General features: G+C 40.3%; 1 protein-coding gene across 1 annotated transcript in view; it reads left to right on the top strand.

Annotated features, from left to right (window-relative positions):
- The window catches only part of SPTLC3 (serine palmitoyltransferase long chain base subunit 3), a 140859-nt gene that overhangs the window by 84411 nt on the left and 34985 nt on the right, over positions 1–21463 (top strand). Inside the window, exons 7-8 of the mRNA XM_037129276.2 lie at positions 5542–5647; positions 15490–15709. Coding sequence (XP_036985171.1) covers positions 5542–5647; positions 15490–15709 — 326 coding nt within the window. The remainder of the gene's footprint in view (positions 1–5541; positions 5648–15489; positions 15710–21463) is intronic.

Genomic DNA, 21463 nt, shown 5'->3' with positions numbered 1-21463 from the left:
CAATAACTAATAATATTGAATCCTTGGTCTGTGAGCCTTTTACACACACTAATTCATTTTAGCCTCAAAATTATGCAAGGAGGCAACTTCTATGATTATGCACTTTTTACAGATGAAGAAACAGAGGCACAAAGTGGTAAGGTGACGTCCTCAGAAACACAGTCCTAGAAAGAGGCAGAGCTGGGCTCTAAACCAAGGAGCTCTGACTCCAGAATTCCTATTTTTAAGCACCATGCACTTTACCTTCTTTCTCAGCCTTTTCCACTTCCCGCCTCCTCCTTGAGAGTAAATTGATATGGACAATTCTTAGTAGCCTCCATCTCCCATGCAACTGTCCTTGAGTCAGGACAGCTGGGTCCAGCAGATGTGGCCAACAAGTTGCCCTTGCTCTGACCTTTACCTGACACTCAGGATCCCAACATTGACCTCTGAGCTTCCATATTGTTTCCTGAATCATATCTCACCTTCTTTTATTGACTCCACTCACTTAGGGATCCCATCCAGTACTTTGTCTAATTATACAGCCCCCTTTCTGAGGACTAAAGCCTCAAATGCTGCCCAGAGCCTAAGTGCATGGGACACACTGTGCCCATGCTTTAGGCTTTGCATATTCTTCACTTCATTTCCCCCAGGTCAGAAGTTGTGGGAATCACACTCCTTCCCCAAGGTACACATACCTTGCCCTAGTACCAGCCTCACTCTCAAACATAACCCAGTTCCTCTGCTCCCAGCAACTTTTTGCAGTCTTCCAAGAAAATCATTTGCTTCTTTGACCTACCAAAGGCCATGCAACACCTGTCCACATATTTACAGAGCCATCAAAGAAATATGAACCATAAAGTAGTTGTCCAAACTGCTTTGCAAAAGCATCAAATTTTCAATGCTTCAGAAATGCCCTCACTGATTTTGTGAAAAAGAACATCTGTAAATGTGATTTTGAGAAAAACACTTGCTTTGCTTGCCAAAACTGGCTTATGTTTTCCCCCAAACACTAAACAATAGGCAGTCTCAAAAGTAAAAAAAAAATATTATTGTCCACAGTTATTTAAGTACCTATTGCTTAATATTTCACCTTTGGACTCAATATTGAAGGATGAAACTGGGTATCTATGAAGAAACAAAAGGAATGGGAGAAAAGATGGAAACCAAATAATTATAAAATATAAGTAGCATTTCTTCATCATCTAATCATATTTTTATTTAAGCAATAGCTGTTGAGTGTTTCTCATGTGCAAGTATGAAAACATTTTTGGCACTCAGCACATAGAATAGAGAACCAGAGGTTGTATTTAAACACAGTTAAGGGTAAGGTTTGTGGAGCTTGGAATGAAGAAGGATGAACCACCAACTACACTGGGCAGTATACGGAAAGTGGAAGCTGACATTCATCCCAATAAGAACCACAAACCCTGGGTCTGGAGGAGAAAAAGGGCATTGAGAGATGGGCAGTGAAGCAAGTGCTCATGCCTCAACAAAAGCTCAGTTGCCTAAGAGAATAGGAAGGAGGAAACTTTGGCAGAAAAAACAGTGTTACCACTCTACGGCAAGGGAAGAACAAAGCCAATTATCCAGTTATCTTCTGGAAGACACTCTTCAAACTACACCCAACCTTTCTGCTTAGAAGACTGAGGCTGGATTCCTTGTTTCCCTGTTCCCTCTTTTCACAGGACCTTATCTGTAGCTTTCTCAGATCCCAGAGACTGAATTTAGAGGAAGCCCAAGAATAAGCTCTCAAAGTGTATTTGTCACCTAAGTCTGATTTTAGGTTTTGGCCCTTAGTCGGATTATTCTGGGTACCTAGTAATTCAGTAATCCAGTGACCATGCCTGTGACAGACCAGGACCAGCTATAGACCAACACGTGGTCTCCACACTTTCCTTTTTGATAGCTGTGTGTTCACTTGCTCTTCTCAACTCTTCACATACTAAAGGAAACAGCCTGGGTGAGTCAGACTTAGGGGCAAATAATGTCTAAGGCATTGTTCATACTCAAATTTGTGGTGATTACAAGACCACAGTGTATGATTATAAATTTATAACCTTATCATACAATAACACCGTGTATAAGCACTTTGATGACATCAAATGTATTCTTTTAATTTCCATATTTCAGAGATTTCTTTATATACCAACAAGAAAGTGGTTTGTTTGGGTTTGAGATTTGTTTTTGTTTTTTGGAGGGAAAGAGTCATTGTAGTTGTTGATTTTATAAATCTTCTGGGCCTTAGTTCATTCATCTGAAAAGACAAACACCTAATTATTCTTGCCTACTTCTCAGAGCTGTCAGGAGAATTAACTTAATGCAAGTGTAAGTGCTTTAATAAACATCAGTATTTTAAAAAATCCCTTGCAGATGCTAGTCTGTGGCTTTACTAAAACAGTAGAAGCTTATTAAGGCCTGCAGAACATAAGCCACAATCTCCTGAACCCCATAGGCCTGCGATCCACACACTGTGGCGTGATACAGCAAGACCATAAAAACTAGAAACCACCAGATGCTGACATGGGTCCAGAATCCCATGCTGAGTGAAGTTATCCCTTTCCCTGTCTAGAGTCTGTGATTCTAACAGGTCAGTGAGTTTGTCCCCAACAGAGAAAAAAATGGCAGATTGATTTTCCCTCTGCTCAGTGATTCCAGGTTGTGAATCACTGTGTGAAGTTCTACCAAAAACCTATCCCCACAGAACTCCTCTTTCACTTGGAACACATTGAGTCCCCTTGCCAAGAAAGGGCCTGGGATTCCTCTGGTTTCCAAAATTCATAAATCACATCATGGCCACTGAAAGGCTTGTTTTCAGGTCCTGCTCGTTCTTTAAAAAGTAGAGAGAGATTTCTCTTCTTTTTAGTGGTGTTCATTTTAAATTTAATCCTGGATTAAGTCTGTAGTATGCCTATGATCTTTTTGATTGCATAAGCAATACAATAATCTTTTCATGCACAGATTTTTCAAAATCTTAAAATATTCATCTTAAATGACTAATTTTGTTCACTTGGGTATTTTTCTTTACTTTGGCATTGGAAAAACACTCATCGTGTGCCATTTTTATATAAAACTTAAAAATTCCAAGTCCCAGAAGAAAAAGCACTAAACAGAAATGCTTGTATTCATTATCTCTTTATTCCATTCACAGACTAACAGGTTTATGGTAGATTATGGAAAAGGGAGCTGGCTTCCCCAGCCACAGAGGTTCCTTCAACATCTTCAGAGCCCAGCCTAAACCAAACGTGAAAACAAGATGTCAATGCAGGAGATTTATTACTACTGAAATTCTCAAAATAAGAAAGCTGCTTTTAGTTTTCTTGGCTGCCATCTAGTGGTTAATGATATGCTGTCAGTAAAACACTACCTCTGTGAAGACAGACTCTTCAAAGCAAAAGCAAAAACACAGTTAATTAAAGAAATATTATTGCAGACACGAGGCTTTTCTAATAATTCATAGTTAGTTCCCAAGTATCACTCTCTTTCCTGTTTCTTGGTCTACATTCTATTTCATGTGCTAATACTATGCACTAGGACTAGGGCTATAAGGATGAATAAAATAATGTCCCTGACTTCCATGGAGGAAAGACATGAAATTGAATAATGAGAATGCCTTTATTAGTCACATGATGAATGCCTTTAAAAAAGAATAGATGGGTCATCAGGGACACCAAAAAGAAAGAAAATCTGTATTGTCAGCCAGTAGGGTTTGAGTTGAGGCTTCAGTGATGAGTGAGAATTCTCCAGACAGACAAGAGGAAAAACATATAAAGGAGAGTTGGGAGGCTGGGTGTTGGAAAACACTGAAAGACAGACAGGGGCTAGGACAGGAGAGGCCTTGGGGACTGCACTAGGTAACTCCAGCAGTCCCTGCTCAGCCACAGTTTCACTTCCACAGGTTCAGTTACCCTCAGTCAACCATGATCTGAAATATTAAATAGAAAATTCAAAAAATAAACAACTCATAAGTTTTAAATTGTGTGACATTGTGAATGTGGTTAGCTCAAACGTACTTGAAAATGCCACTAGTACCTCTATAATTTTAGTTCAAAGAAATACTTGTGGCCTCATTGGGGGTAGCAGAACGTCAGTGTGGAAAAGTAAATGCGCCCACTAAGGCACTCACCCAGCTGTGGGGGTAACCATCAAGCAGATAGACTGGGGACTAATGGACAAAGTTGAAGGGCTTTCCACTGAGACCTATAACCTCAGCTAAGGAGCCTAGACCCGTGATGCATCTATGAATAACTGCCTCATGAGAGCATGTATGCAGTGGCTAAAACCAATGTTGACTGTGCTGTTAGGCTTATCTTTGCTACATTTCTTTTTGCAAGCATTTTAAATGGGATCTCTGATGCCCAGTGACCATTATATAATAGTCAAGTCAGCAGTTCAGTAGCATCCCTGTCTTTTCTAATTAAAATTGAAGTCTAGGTCTAAAAGATTTCAGTCTTACATTCTAAAAAAAAGGAAAGCTTGGGGAGTACAAAGAAATACAGTAGAAATATGAGTGGAAAAACATGCAGGTCTGCAGGTAAAACACCCACACACAGCTGGGTTGGTGGACAAATCTCTCCCATTCAAAGCCCAGTCATCTACATCTGACTACAGATAAATGAAAAGTCACTATTAATTATATTTTAGATCAAAAGTTAAGAAGAAAATCTAGCAGGCATTCATTTTTCCTCATTCTACAATCACTGTGGAGAATGAGAAGAGGCAGAGGCTCCCACAGAGAAGGTGGTGGCCACAAATGTGGGTCATGGTAGACTGCATGGGTTCGAATTCCAGCTCTCGGCTGCTTCCGATCACAGACCTCAGCCAACCTGCCAGACCTCTCTAGGCCTCAGTTTTCTGAACCAGAAAATGCAGATATCTCCTCCTTAGAGTCACTGAGAGGAGTAACTGAGTTATTGCAAAGAATGTGCTTAGATGGAATACAGGTAGGGCTCAATCATTTCAAGCTATTATTAATGTGTCCAGAAGTCTCCAAATATTTTGCAAAGTTGTCCCACTACCCTTAAGTGTTGATAACTCCGAAGTTGGGGGAATTCCAAAAGTAAAAGTTACAAAGTATAGGAAGTGAGACAGGTACCAGCGATGCTGCCACTCCATGCAAACTCAGCTAGACGCTAACATGCTCATGTCTTAAAAACTAGTGTTAGTTAATTTTACCTCTCATGGTTCATGTTAACCTGGCAGGAAAGCTTATGCCTAAGAGATATTTTATGTAGAATTTCAGTCTCTCCTAAGGCAGGAAAGGAGAGCCTTTTAAAAGCCTATGAAGCTATGTGCCTCCAACAGAGGTTTATTCTCTGTATTACAGAAACCCAATTAGTCACCTTGTCAGAGTTCGATTTTACTAAAAAAAGGGACCCCTGTGTCCCCCCAAGTGTTCTCTGATTCTAACATTGTTCTCTAAAAGTTCAGGTCTCAGCCTGACCCTAAAAAATCTTGTGCCTCCCCAGAAAGGATAATGGGGGGGAAGAAATACCCTCTCGTGACTCAGGGATGTGTTTTTTGTTGTTTTTGTTTTTGTTTTTGTTTCTGTATTATTTAAAGACATGCAAAGCCTAGAGAAGCTCCTGAGAGATGCTATAATCTACGGACAGCCTCGAACCCACAGAGCTTGGAAAAAGATTCTCATCCTGGTGGAGGGCGTCTACAGGTATGTAAATAACCAGAGACATTTGAATACTCTGAAGCCCACAGCAAGCTGGCAAATGGGAAAAGGCTGAACTCTCCTAGGTAAAGAGAAAAATGGGCTAAATACAGATATTATGGAGGGATCTGAGCTAGAGCTACTCATGTGAGCTGGCGGGCCTTGGGTCACCTGTCTTTTTAATGACTATATATAAGTTGGAGCACCTTGGAGGCTGGCATGCTTATGAAGTCGTCTTCAGAAATATCCTCACAGTACATCACTGACTTGCATTGACCTTTTTCTCTACCTTTGGCTGTCCCACAGTTTCAAAGGCTTTTGGGGACTGGGTGATTCAACATCAGAATATTCCTTTCCTTTAAAACTCTAATAGATGTTGCTCATAGGAACCTGGATGTGTCTAACTGGATAGTGCACTCCGGCTCCAGTTGCTTGCTGAACTTGGCCAGTAGTTGGTAGCTGGTATCAAAATACAAAAGACCTGCTCATTTTCTTCAACGTAGAGTGCAATTCTCCATACAGAACTGGGAGAGGGAGGAGAGGAAACAGTCTTAGCTTCTGAAGGTATGCTCTAGCCTGAGTTTTCCTACCCTTTTTGAGTTTAGCAGACAAAACACACATTGAAGCTATTCAGAGCTATACTTTTATATTGCAGCTTGTGACGGCATTTGCCTCATTTCCTGTCTGAATTGATTATTATTACTGAAATGGAAATGTCCTCCAAGCTGTTTCTGTTCCATACACTAGTCCTAGAGTCAAGAAACATTATCTCAGCAGTTACTCACTCCTAAATCAGTTCTCAAACAGTCCTAATATTAGAGGAATTGAGGAAGATGTTTCCTATGAGATCATTATAAAAAAGTGAAAAATATGAAAAGAGGAGAATGAGGGCTTAACTTCCCAAAATAAAGGAGTGTGTCCACAAAGAAGACTTGAGAATAGAAGTAGCATTTCTTTAAGCCAACTAATCCAATTTTTCCCAGAGTGCACACTGTTTCCCTTAATTAAATAATAAGCAGCAGATGAAATGTGTCTCTATCCATATTGGGGAAAAAAAGAATCGCCTTTTCCCAAATTTAAAATTATCATCATAATCAGCAGCAGCAGCATTGTCATCATCATCCTAGCGTCACTTTATTCTTTTCCTCTAGTACTTACTGCCCAATGGTTGGTGTTCTCCATGTTCCCAGTGCCCCAGTGGGGTTGCAAAGTTGGGCATTTCGAGTTTCTAGTAGGCCATCCCTGCACCACTTATCAGGAACTCCTGTCAGCCTGTGAGTGTGTCCTGTTTATGAAATCTCTGGGATCACCCTAGAGCAGCATTCTCAACCAGGGTAAATTCTCACCCAAAACACACCCCAATCTGAGGCACATTTGGCAATTTCCATTGTCACAACTGCAGAACAGACTGGCGTCTAGTGGGCAAAGGCCAGGGGTGCTGCTAAACATCTTACAATGGACAGAATAGTCCCCTGCAACAAAGAATTATCCAATTCATTGTCAACAAAGCTGAGATTGGAAAACCCTGCTATAGAATAATTGAACTATTCACTGGCCCTGAACTTGCTACTTTTAGGAAGTAATTGCATATTGTCTCTGGGCTCTCATGCCACAAGCATAGATATTTCTTCCTGTGTGATTTTCAACAGCTGCCAGTCTGGGAGGGGAGCCCTCATCTAAACACCTGTTACTCAGCCCTAAAATATCAGAAGGATATATCAGCTGAGGGAGAGCAGATGAGGCATCTCCATTAACCAGAGTAAACAAAATCCAACTAAAAATAAATAAAACTTGACTCCACTAAAGCAAAATTGCATTGTAAGCCCATTGATCATGGCTGAAATTAAGTGGACCACCAGTGTTTTACTCTCAAATATTCCCATTAGTAATAAAAGAAATCACTCCAGCAGCAGGTGTTGTTAATGGCTACACAGGACCTGCATGCTACCATGATCTCAGGAGGACTGGGGAGCTGGGTGTGGAATTCTGGCTGTAGACCAGCATGGCACCAAACCACAACTTAGGCTTCACTAGTAATGATGAGTGTTCTGTTATCTATCACTGCATAATATGAGGGGGGACCCCCTGAAAAACAGAACTATCTTCTGGAGGGCAGGCCCCTTGTAGTACAGGCTCCCCTGCCAGGTGAGTGTTCTAGGGACCCATCTGTACCAGTGTACCAGCTGGTGTTATTACAGGCAGTTTTCAGCTTCAGTGATTTTTTTTAAGACTTTCAATGCATTTACCCATTTCATGATGGGTGATTCATGAGCACACCTGCCCACACCACACTGAATGTTAAGCAGTTTTTGACCCAAAATGGCATGACCCTCCAGCTCCATCCTCCCCATTCACCTGATCTCTCCTGAAGCAACTTTTTATTGTTTCCTCAGATGAAAAAAAATCCTCAAAGGAAAACATTTTGCCGATTTGGAAGAGGTGAAACAAAAAATGGCAGAAACACTAAAAGGCATCAAAATCAATGAGTTAAAAAACTGTTCTGAGCAGTAGAAAAAGTCTCAATAGGTATACTACATCAAATGGAGAATACTTTGGAAGGTGATTGGAGTTTAAACATGTAAGAATAAACACACAATTTTTATAAATACATTCCGATGTTTTGTGGTCCCCCCTCTAGACCACTGCACAATATAATGGCTCACACAGCAGCAACGAGCTGTTATTTCCCATGCCACTGTGGGCTGTCTGGACCACCTGGGCAGTTCTCATTCTGCTCCACGTGGAGTTGGTTAGGGATCATTCGTGGGGTTGTATAATGCTGGGAGTTCAGTAGGGGCTGGAGCATCCAAAATGACCTCACCCACTCATTTGGACTCTTGGCACTGGTTGTCGACTGAAGTGCTTTGTTCTTTCCTCTTCACTAGGGTGCTGTCTCTATATGTAGTCTTGTCCCATTCAGCCAGAGCTTCCTTACAGCATGGCAGCTGATTCCAAGAGAAGGAAAGCAGAAGCTGACAGCCTTTCAAGGGCCAGGCCCAGAACTGGTGCAGTACCTCTTCTGCCACACTCTATTTGTCAAAGCACACCACAAGGCCTGCCCATATTCAGAAAGAGGGGAAATAGAGCCCACCTCCTGATGGGAAAACTGGCTTAGTGTACAGGGATGGGAAGACTCGCAGGCAGCCATCTTTGGTGGGGTCTACCCCAATGGCTCAACTAACCTCGCAGGCATACACAGAGTGAAGTGTCCACTTCCCATGATGTGCCATCACAGAAAAGTTCCTTTTATTGCTCCTGCACAGGAATCTCTTCTTTAAATGAGACTGTGACTAAAAGGCTTCATTCAAACACAGGAGACAGAGCACATCTTAGGCCTCAGTACCTCCTAGAGCTTCAGTGTCCCCAACTGTAAAACATGACTAGCCTAGAATAGAGTTTTGGAACATGGATGTTCTCATTGGATGCTGTCGCCAGAAAATAAAATTATTTCCCACAAGATTTTCCAAATGGCCAGGGTTATGAATGTAAAATTAACAGCTTAATTCATTTCTACTTTTTAGAGATGTAATATGGACCCCTACCTTGTTGATATCTATACAAAGCCTCTGTTAAATTTTCACTCCCAGGTCTTTTTTATCTCTTGCTTGTGGTTTCCTACCATGTGCAACATTATCCCACCACAGAAAACTCACATAAATCAGTGTTTTTATAACTCAGGAGAGAACAGTTAACCAAATTAGAGATTTTCAGGCAGGTATCAATGTAGAAAAGGCTAAATACCAAGGCCAAGAAGTCAGTAAGTGCCACAAAAACAGTTAGATAATAATAACTACAACAAACATAATAGTAATGTCACCTCTATAAATAACTTATATATTACTATTTACATATAGACTGTAGAATAGCCAAGACTTGAAGGGAGACCTGAGATCTGGATTCAAATCTTGCTGTTGCTGCCTACAACTGCCTCCCTTTGTAACATTCTTTCCTAAGTAAATGAGGTCCTACAAGCCAGTGCTTGCCAAAGTCCTGCCCATAGTAAGCTTGCACCCAATGTCATTCAATTTATTTTCAGATGAGAAAGTTGCAACTTGGAATATAAACCATCCATGTAGCCAAGCAGCTTCATTTGCTCTTCACTCACCTCAAGGAGGGGTGTGAGAGGAAGGAAATCACATTGATTTCCTTGCTAAACATTTCACATGTGCCATCTTGAGTAGTAAGCCTCTCCAGGTCTCTTGAGGTTATCGTAAAGATGAATATATTGAGGATCTGAGGCCTGAATAGCTTTCCCCAGGGCAGATAACTGAGATGAAACAGAGCTGGGATCCAAACCAGGTGGCCTTGTTGAGACAAAGGCCCAATATAAACAGGAGAGTAAGCTAATGTGTCCACATCTAATGAAGTAAACATGGGAACTCCAAGGTTATCCATTTGACTCTCAGCATTAGCCTAACTAGGGCTTAGTTTCTTTATCTGTAAAATAGGAAGATTGAAACTTGAAGCATAAAGTTCCATGACTCTGTAATTTTTGGTTTAAATGTACAATAGTAATGTTTTAGTGTCCTGATTTGTATTTTCCTTTAAGTATTGCTTTGAAATCATACTCTTCTAATTTTATGTCTCTGGGAAGTCTAGTTTTTGACTCATTGTGGTTGAGAAATCTCAAAATTATTCAAAAATATACTAAAGAATGAGACGGGGGTCCCAGATAACATGAAATATAAACTAGCACGGCTGGAGCACAAACTTTTAAAATAAAGTTAACCAAGAAATAACATTCAGCCATTCAAAAAGATGTATAGAATGGCAAATTGTGAAGTATCTGAATGCCGTTTTCTCTAGGAATATAAGCCATTCTCAAAATAGTGTGGGTTTAAGCACTGAAAACTTCAGTGGTACTCTCTAACCTATACCTTTAGCATTTGAACAAATAAAGATGAAGAATAAGAAACACTAGTGACTCTATTATTAATTAGTCTTAGCTCTTTTTATTCTCTCTTTCCACCTTTTTTTCTTCCCTTGGGTTATACTTTGGGCCCACCAAGGAGATTTTTCCACCATGTAAGCTGGCAAGCCACTGACTGTTTAATTCCCAATCCTGCTAGTGGATAATATGGTTTATATGTGGAGGAGATGATGGTGAGAAGGAGATTTCAAAAACGAGTCTTGTCACTTAGCTAATACATTATGTAATAGAAAAGACGTAAAGAAATTATTCACTGGCTCGCTGGTTTATGAATAATTCAGATCCCTGCACAGGGCTTCAAATTAACTGGTGACATTATTTTTACCTGCAGTTGTATTTTAGTTGATTTTCTTCTATTGAAGTCCAAAGAAATCACAACTTTCTATTCTGAAAGAAAGAATTAAACACTCTCCTTGTTTTCTACATTGTTTTTGACAGATATTTGCTGGAATAGCATAGATAGTCTCTATGCACCAAACTCAATATCCCACTATAGGAGGAGATTCAATCCAAATTAGATCACAATAAGAAATTGAAGACTTGGTGCAAGTGAATATAACTCTTTATAAATGATGAGTTCTCCCTAGACTCATGTGTGCTCTGCATTAACTCCAGAAATCAGTAGTATTGTAGAGTCATTAATCTTACAGGGAAAAATATAAACCAGGTGGGCAGACTCCTAACATCAGCTAAGCCAGCCCCAGTGATGGATGGCTAATTAGCCGCTCTGAGTGTCTGCAAATTGTTCGACATTAACTCTGGCTCCTGCCAAATTCAGTTCCAGAACAAAGAATGGTTATTTGTGACATGTTATGTTTTTAGTATATTTGTGTTACCAACTTAAAACATTTTAAAGATGAGAAGAAAATCTAGAATTTTGAGGGCATCGAGCCATTTATTATGTGTGACATCCATATGCTTCTTTCCTAGAAGATGCAACACAGAGCATTGTCAAGGGCTCCCACCTCTCAAGTTAAGCCTCCCTGCAACTGCTTTATCCCAAGAATAGCAACACCCCAATGAGCGCTCATTTACTTGTGAGACACTTTATCAGCATTATTTCTAGATATCCTTATAAAGATATTCTAAAGAGGGTCTCGTCATCATGCTTATTTTACATACAAGAAAACTGAGGCACAGAATCATGTAAGCTACTCACACCCCCCATTAGTAAGTGGTATGGCTACCACCTGAGCTTAGGTAATTAGATGGCTGTACTGCCTCCTCCTCAGTGGAAACAACTCTAGCAAGCAATTTATCCAAGAAAATGTTGGAATTAACTCACATACTTAGAAGTTGACTCTGTTTGGTCTTCATTTCACTGACATCTAAAAACAGCCATTCAGAACAACTTTGTGTAAAGCACAAATGCAATAAGATGGATTCGTTAAAACTAAGAGCTTAAACAATAAAAATAGTAATAAGCAGGTAAATAAAAAGCTCTAGCTTTGCCAAAGACAATGTCAAGAGAATTAGAAGACAAGCCACAGATGGAGAGAAGATATTTGCAAAAGATACACCTGATAAAGGACTGTTATCTAAAATATAAAAGAACTCTTAAAATTCAATAATAAAGAAACAAACAACCTGATTAAAAAGTAAGCCAAAGCCCTGGCCAGATAGCTCAGCATTATTTGGTTAGAGCATTGTCCTGATATGCCAAGGTTGAAGGTTCAGTCCCCAGTCAGGGCACATACAAGAAGCAACCAATAAATCTTCAAATAAGTGGAGCAATCAATATCTCTCTCTCTCTCTCTCTCTCTCTCTCTCTCTCTCTCCCCCCCCCTCTCTCTCTCTCTCTCTTTCTCTCTCTCTCTCTCTCACATCAATTAATTTTAAAAAATTGGCCCTGGCTGGTGTAGCTCAGTGGATTGAGCGCGAGCCTGCAAACCAAATAACCGCAGTTCTATTCCCAGTCAGGGCACATGCCTGGGTTGCAGGCCAGTTCCCAGCAGGGATGCCCGAGAGGCAACCATACATTGATATTTCTCTCCCTCTCTCCTTTCTTTCTCCTCTAAAGATAAATAAATTTTAAAAAATTGGCCAAATACCTTAACGCATAATTCACCAAAGAAGATATAGAGATATACAGATTGGAAAATGCATGTGAAAAAATGTCCCACATCTATAGCATTAGAAAAATGCAAACTAAGACAACAATAAGGTACCACTACAGGTACGCATCTATTAGAATGGCCAAAATCTGGACCACTGACAACAATAGATGTTGGCAAGGATGTGTCACAATAGAAACTCTCACTCATTGATGGAAAGAATGCAAAATGGTACAGCCACTTTGGGAGACAGTTTGGTAATTTCTTACAAAATGAAACATGTTCTTATCTACAATCCAGCAATCCTATTCCTTGGTGTTTACCTAAAGAAGTGGGAAAGATGTGTCCACACAAAACCATCCACATAAATCTTTATAGCATCTTTATTCATAACTGTCAAAACAGGAAAGCAAGCTTTCAGTAAGTGAATGAATAAACTGTGGCACATCCAAAAGTGGAATATTATTCAGCACTAAAAAGAAATGAGCTATCAAGCCATGAAACGACATGGAGAAAAACTAAATGCACTTTAATAATGAAGGAAGCTAATTTAGAAAGGCTACATAGTGTATGATTTTAACTACTGACATTCCAGAAAAGACAAAAGTATGGAGACAACAAAAAGATCAGCGGATGCCAGGGGCTGGGTGGGGGCAAGGAAGAATAAGCAGAGCACGGTGGATTTTTAGGGCAGTGAAAATAGGCAGTATGATGAATAGGTGTGATGCATATCTATATATATACATTTGTCCAAACCCATAGAATGTACAACACCAAGAGTAAACCCTAATGTAAATTACAGAATTCAGGTGATGATGTGTCAGTGGGGGCCCCATGGACTGTATCAAATGTATCAAATGCATCAACTGTATCAAATGTGCCCCTCTGGTGGGAGATGCTGATAATGATGGCAGTTTATGCAGATGTGCGAGGCATGGAGCATGTGGGAAATCTCTGTACTTTCCTCTCAACTTTGCTGTGAACTTAAAACTGCTCTAAAAAACAAAGTCCTTTAAACACACATACACATGCTACCCTTGATCACCATACTCCCTCCAAACCAACACCATTGGTCTGGGTAATTGTACAACCAGCTGGACTGTTTTGATTGAATTGACCTAACACTTGGGTTTATTTTTCTAAATATATTAACTTTAATAAATAAACTAATTAGGAAGAAAGGAAAAGTTCAACTCTGTTTGCATCAGTTGATTAGTTCTTGAACTAAATTGACGGGTTGCTTGAATTGTTTGACAAACTCCTTTGTGGGGTGAGGGTGCTAGTCTGTGTTCTCACAGGACTCGCCTGTCAGTGGACTCCAAACTGTGTGTGATGCAGACACAGCTTACCAAGTGTTCTGAGAACTGACTGAAGTCATTGACTTTCAGAGTTGCTATGTAAATACAAAGGATACTTTTGCTTATTTATTTATTTCATATTTTTCTCATGACTGGAGAACCTGAGGTGTTTTTGCAATTTATGATACCATGAAAAAGTCAGCACTTAGGGCTACAACAAAACAGTTTATCTGCAGCAGTGGTTCTTCAACTGTTGTCCCCAACCAGCAACATGGCTTGTCCCAGGAGCTTGGTAGAAATGCGTATTCTCAGCCCATCCCAGACCCACCAAATTAGAAACTCTGGGGCAGGGGCCCAGCCATCTGTGCTCTAGTAAACCATTCAGGGGATTCTGATGTTCAGTCAGGACTGACAACCACTGCCCTGAAGGAACAGAAAGAGGGGACACCACCAGATGCCTCACATGAACCCTTGACTTCCAATGAGTACAGAGGTCTCCCACATCTGCAGTTCTCCTTTACGCCATTTCAGTCACCTGTGGCAAACCACAGTCCAAAAATATTCAATTCAAAGTGCCAGAAATAAACAAGTCATAAGTTTTAAAGTGTACACCATTCTGAGTAGTGTGATGAAATTTCACTATTCATCCAGGACATGAATTATCCCTTTGTCCTGAGTATCCACACTATATATACTCCCTGAACCATTAGTCCCTTAGCGGTCATCTCAGTTATCAGGTCTGGTCAGTTATTGGAGAGAGCGAGAGAAAGACCATGTTCACATAACAATTATTACGTTATAGCATTACAACTGTATTTTACTGTACTACTGTTGCTAATCTATTACTATGCTAATTTATAAATTCAACTTTACTACAGATATGTATGTATAGAGAAAACAAGTACAGTATATATGGGGTTTGGACTATCCTTAGTTTCAGGCATCTACTGGGGGTCTTAGAACGTAGCCCCATAAATGAGTGGGGATGACTGTATTGCATAAAAGATCCTAAGAACTTTCTATTATTCTTTAATTAATACTATGCATCCTAAAATAAAGTTAGTTTGTGTGTTTTTAATTCCTTTTTTCAATCTCTAGCAGTTTAAGCACTGAGTTTAGGTCAGAGAAGGCCAGAACTGGCCAAACAGAGAGTGACAGGCTGATAAGGATGGATCACGTGAAGTGATTTAATTAAAACTAGCAAAATACCCCAAATCCATAGTTGTTAGTCTAACTAAACTTGTCATCTTAAAAGAAATTGATCGATAATGCTGTGAGCTAATTGTTTACTTGGGAATTTGCTACAACAACTCAAAGCACTTAAACCCACTAAATGTAACTTGTTCTTTTCTTATAAAGTACTGCCAGATTAGCCTTGTCAGGTTGAGAAGGTTGTCTCAGCAAAAAAATATATATATACTTTAAGAAGAAAAGAGTGAAACATCTCTGTCATCCCTGACTGGTGTTAGGGCAGGCTGCCTGCAAAATATTGAAATGGAGACTAATGCAGAGCTTCCTAGGAGGGTACATACACACTAGTGATGAACGTTTCTCCTTATGCCCTAGCATGGAAGGTTCCATTGTGCATCTGCCCCAGATCGTGGCTCTGAAGAAGAAATACAAGGCTTACCTCTACATAGATGAAGCTCACAGTATTGGGTCTGTGGGTCCAACTGGCCGGGGTGTAGTGGAATTCTTTGGAATGGACCCTGGAGATGTCGATGTGCTGATGGGCACATTCACCAAAAGCTTTGGAGCCTCAGGAGGTTACATAGCTGGAAGGAAGGTAAGAGAGGGGCTCCTTGTGTCTGTTTAAAACTTGCATAACCTAGGGACGTTCTGAAGGGCTTAACTGGGTTCCATGGGAACTTCAGTTCAGTTCACCACACCTCATTTGATCACTGCAGCCTCATGACAGGGGGTTCACAGCCAAGTAGCCCCCAGAATGTCAATGAGCTCACCCTCTGACAATGCAGAGGAACATGTGACCAGTAATCACATCATTATAAAATTACACTAGAGGTATACACAGGCAAAGACAGCACAAAGGAGAGGGACGATGAACTCTGTGGGCAGTGTGGAAGAAGTCTTAGAATGAATGTCAGTTCTGTAGGCCAGTGGTGGGGGATTATATTTCTGTATACCAAACCACAAAAATGATAAGGAGATGTTACAAAACTGTAAGCAGCGTGGTTTTCATGGCATGAAAATACAAAGCAACAGTGCAGGCAAAGATCAGATATTCAAGAGGTGAACCTGTACTACAATGTGGGCTTACAGAGTGTTGATCAAAATAGTAGTCACAAGATTAGAAACCTCCTTTTAAGAAATTTCTCTGCAAAATAATTCACTCTCACAATTTTGGATAATTCATGGATCAAATCTCGTCATCCTCTAACACCTGTATGCCTTAAAAATTCTGAACTGATGAGATTAGACTGTTAAGTGAGTGTTACTAGGGTCATTCTAATGCCAATATCACCAAGGGGGTTGCCAGTATAAACCAATAAATGTTAAAAGAAATTTTTAAGAAGAGGGAAGCAGAAAACAAAATGAAATGTTCAAAACCTGGGTTTGAGAGATAAAGGAGACAGTTGCCTGCCTCGTTGTACGGCAGTTCTACCCACATCCTGATAGCTATCACACAGGCCTACACCTGTCCCAAAGAGACTGCGTGACAGTGGTGTTGGCTCCACCTAGCCAGGCACAGCAAGCCCAGAACTAGTGTGTGCAGGTGGCATCAACAGCTTACCTAAAATTCTGGGTTCCTTGCTTACTGTGACCAGCAGAATCGAGAGTTCAGACTCATGGTAAGCCAGGTGGACAAACCAGGGAGGACAGCTGAAAACAGCGTGGTCATCAAAATCCTGTTATTTAAAACAACTATTTCATTGTGGCCACTTGCCCAGCCATGAGTTGCACAAATGCTTCAAATGCTCAGAGTTTTCAGTGTTCTTTACCCTTCAATAAGCACTACTTTTTTTCAAGCTCAAAGCATTGTTCTTCATCCTGTGGGAATTAGCTGGGTAATGCTAAAAACATTGGGAATGCCCAGGATCCTACGAAATTCAGCTAAATCTGTTGAAAGGTTAAATGTCCCCTTCCCTGAGTGAAAAGGCAATGGGATCAGAGGGTCTCAGATGTAGGAGTCCCCTTCTCCAGGCTACAGTAGTTTGTGAGCTTGTGGTTTTGTGACTACTTTAGCAGCAGTTCTGGGATAGAAAAATTCTAACCAGGCATAACTGTTTCCTGAACTAAAGTCACCTGAATAAACTGAAGCAAGCAGATCCTTGAAATATTGTCAAATTTGGTAGTTGTCACATTTTTCCCCTTAAAGTTTCTTTATTTGATACCACTTTAACAAAGGTTCGTGATTACCCCGAAGTAAGGACCAGCTCACAGTTTTCTCTCACACTCTCCATCCCAAAGTCAGTAGACTATTTTAAAGGTGTACTTGCTCTTGTCTATGGAACTTCTATTCATCTGGGGTAGATACTGAGCAATTGTGAAAATTATTATTTACATTAATCAGGATGCAGAAGATTTATACACATCTGTTTGTTTTCTTGCTCTTTAAAATGCTCATTTTGTGCATACAATACTTAGGTGCAGAGGATTGGATTATTCCTCTTCCTCTGCCTCCTCCTCCCTTTCCTCCTCCCTCTCCTCCTCCCCTACCTCTCTTCTCCTTCTTGTTGCCCTGCAGTTTACGCGTTTACCACTAGATGGCAGCAAGAATCAGGAAGTGTTTGGCAGATATTAGCCTGTACAGACTTTCCGCCTTGAAACAGCAAGATGCAAAACCTAGAAAATATAAGGAGGTTTTCAAGACATGAAGAGTGAGCAGGAGATAGGCGGTCACTTGAGAAGGTGTATGTATGTGTCATTCCCTAGCTGATTCCCTAGACTGATTTAAAAATCAGTCAGATACACACCTGTCTGGAGAGGTATTTTTGGGTCAGACTGTGACAAACCCAGATAAACTGCAGTTTCCTTCCAGCCTAATTAACCGAGTTCGTTGAGACTTCTGTATCAGCTTTTCTGACCTTCCATTTTTTTAATTATGTTAACTTTAAATTATGTGTAGTTTCAATTTAAATCATAATGTTTATTCCCCTAGACTTTGAATAACTTTGTGCAGAATTTTCACTTTGTTTTAAACTGCTTTTTTTAACTGATGGGACATAGGGTGGGACAACTACTAATGCTTTTGCTTGAAAAAAATCTTGTTACTTATCTATTTAAGTAGAATACCACTTTCAGAGCTTCACCATATAAATTTTCCCAGATATTTTTCAGGTTATGTCTCAATTTGATGGGTACTGCAAAAATATACAGGCTTCGAAAACAATAGGTTAAAAGGCACCAAAATTAACCATACAAAATGTTAACATGCCCATATTAGGACTTTGCATTTTTCTGAAACCCTAATAATTTAAATTTTACTATGTTCATTAGTTCTGAGTAAAACTTGGGAGATTTGAAAATATCACTTGGGTCTAAAAAGCTACAAAAACATGACTTACTGGTTCCTACCTCTCTTTCTAAATGTGAATATTAGGGTTAGTTATAGGCAGACTATACATATTCTCACTAACAGTTACTAGAAGGCTCTAGAAATCTTTGTGGAGCTGGTCAAGGTGAGAACTATATACCTTAGCAATCAGATACATCATGCAAGAAAAATATTTGGAAACAAACAACAGGATTTGAAAAATGATTTGATGCTAAGATACTAACACAGAGAATAGAGATTTTATCTTGGCCTCGGTCTTCCTGTCACAAAGTGACCTAAAAAGTCATCTCTGCTCACTGGAGTTTATTGCCCTGACCTCAACCTTCTCTCCACACCTCAGGGAAACTGCCAAAAAGTCTCTCAAAGGTCAGCAAGATTTTGCTCTTTTGCTCATCTTGAGTTCGGAGTGGCTATAAGATGATCTGTGAGCAACCCAACTTGCAACATTCTGTTCTTTTAAGATTTTGGGGGTAAAATGTCAGGTACTTATTTTCACCAATAGGAGTTCCATGCCATGAATGGCTTTTTAAAGAATGCCTGAGATAATGTGGCTAGTTTTCTTATTTCTATTTTTTTATTTTTCTTGATCCAATTGCTGAGGAGGTGGGTCAACACTACAAATCCAGTTTTGGAGTCCACATTTTTCTCAGGTACGATCCTGAGTTTTCTTGCACACCTAGTGCTGACCACTGTCTTTCACAGTCTCCACTGGCTGACCAGAGACTTACAAAAAATAAAGCAAAGGTAGCCCTCGTGATTGATAGGTTGCAGGGCTGGAATTATGGAGGAGGGATGTGGAACAGAGCAGCCAAGTTTGGAGTGAGCATTAGCCCCACAAGCCTGTGTGCCAGACGAAGGCAGCCCTCTTGCAGAAGCCAGCTCTACCCTGCGTGCTCAGCCCTGGCTGTATTTAACAGCCCTTTGAAGTAAATGGGGGTCATGGAATGAACGCCAAGATGTTTATTCTAAGAGTCTCCTGTCTGATTTTCTCAGAAAAGCCACCCTTGTCCTTGAACTCCAGGCCTATGGGTAGAGAAAATAATCAGGGTTTTGAACGTACAAATGGACATGGAAACTTCAGTGTGAGAAGACCTCTAACCTACCCTGAAGGAAGACACAACCCAGACTCGCCTTGCAAAAGACCAAAGCCAACTCTTAATTCATGGCTCATGGCACCCAATGGGGGAATACTAAAATGGAATTTAAAAAAAAAAGAAAGCAGAAAACAAGGCTTTCCTTGATTCTCTGCAGAAGTTACTCAAAGAACCCCACTTTTCTAACCACACAAGCAAATTAGTCCATGTCTATACACTCAGACTCTGATAGAAAATGGACTCAGTCTAGAAGAAATAAGATTATGGCCAAGATAGTCTTAACTTTAAAAGGAAGTGATATTGCACTGATGAGGCATTTAATTCAAACTAAGAATGCACGTGACCTTGGTTTTATGAAATTTCTCAATTTTTGAAGGAAATTTGGGGGGTAAGGACATTGAGAAGAGCCCTTTAGGTATCAAAGCAGCCTTGTTTTGTTTCCTTGTCTGATCTTTGTCAGTGATGCCACAGGGCTACTTTTTTTCCCCTACGGAAGCAGCTTAGTGTCCCCTATATACTTCAGGAACCCTCACCATCCTTCCTTAATCCTTAAAACAACCCTGTTCTCCATCAGTATTAGACCATCGGTATTTAACAGACCACCCTGTATTTTCAGAAAAGTGTATAACTCTGTTCCCTACTCTCAAGATTTCGGTCTCTTTGGAGATATAAGATTAATAGACATGAAACATTTGATACTGATACAATTCAATCTATGGCTTAGTACTATAAATACTTGAGTATATAAGGAATTCTCCTGTCCTCCCCCCTAAAAAAGACAAACAATCCCTGTGGATTAGGAAAAAGTAGAAGTGAAAGTAGTCTTCTCTTTGCCCTCCTGGTCCCCCTTCTTCTGGTCTGAAGAAGCAATAAGTGTGGTGTGAAGAGTGTGGACTCCTGAGCCAGGCTCTTTGGGTCTATATCCTTGTTATCCAACCACTATTTGGCTAAATAATTTTCTGATTCTTTCTATGACTCAGCAATCCCATCTATAAAATGGAGATAAAAATAGTACCTCCCTCACAGAGTTATTATGAAACTAAAATGAAGTTCTTAAAAACTTCATTGGAGCCTCAAGCAGCCAATGAATTTCAGTTGTAGATACATCAGTGACTATTTCAGCTATGTCATCTCTTCAGAGTCAAGCAATCTGTCAAGTTTGGGTACACCTTTCTTTAAAGCCTCTGTTTTCCTTTTTTTTTCTCACTCAAATAAGGATGGAGGAAGTTCTGGACTGAAAATCTTTAGTGTGATGTCTGGGTCCAAGGTGTAGCTACCTAAACTTAGAACATTACCCTCTGCAAAATGAGGGAGCTGGAATAAAGGGACTTCAAGGAGTTTTTATATTTTGGTCCCCTCCATCCACCCATTCTCCAAGCTCTGAGAATTTCTCGGTTGAAAACCCCAGTGATAACTACCAACAGCATCGGTTATTCACTGTATATTGTACCAGATCCTATTCTAAGCACTATACGTGTACTAACACATTCAGTCCTCATGCCTCTAAGGTATTATCATTGTCTCATTTCTGAACGAAGAAAACTAAGGTACAAAGAGGTTTAATAAATTGCACACAGTCACATATCAGTAAGTGGCAGAGCCAGAGTTTGAACCCAAACAATCCATAGCCTGTGCCATAACTCCAAGGTCATACTTACCTTCAAGGAGACAACCCCTCATCACTTTTCCTTGGAAGGTCTAGCTTCTCTCTTTACTCTTAATTAACCCCTCCATTATTGGCTGCTTAAGATGCCATCTTGATTCCTAGTTTTAGCACACGTCCTTGCTTTTCCCCTCTTCTATGTATATCCAAACCTACCCATTCTTCAAGGCCAGATTACCTCCCTGAAAGAGCCCTTTACTGACTCAGTCTCACAGGAGCCGCCCCGCCCCCCATCAACTAGTTGGCTTCCTCAGCATCCTGCTGGGA

The sequence above is a fragment of the Artibeus jamaicensis genome, unplaced genomic scaffold, assembly GCF_021234435.1.
Source record: "Artibeus jamaicensis isolate MK-2021 breed Jamaican fruit bat unplaced genomic scaffold, CSHL_Jam_final contig_685, whole genome shotgun sequence".
NCBI lineage: Eukaryota > Metazoa > Chordata > Mammalia > Chiroptera > Phyllostomidae > Artibeus > Artibeus jamaicensis.
Note: the sequence above shows the minus strand (reverse complement) of the source record. Positions and strands in the feature narration are given on the sequence as shown.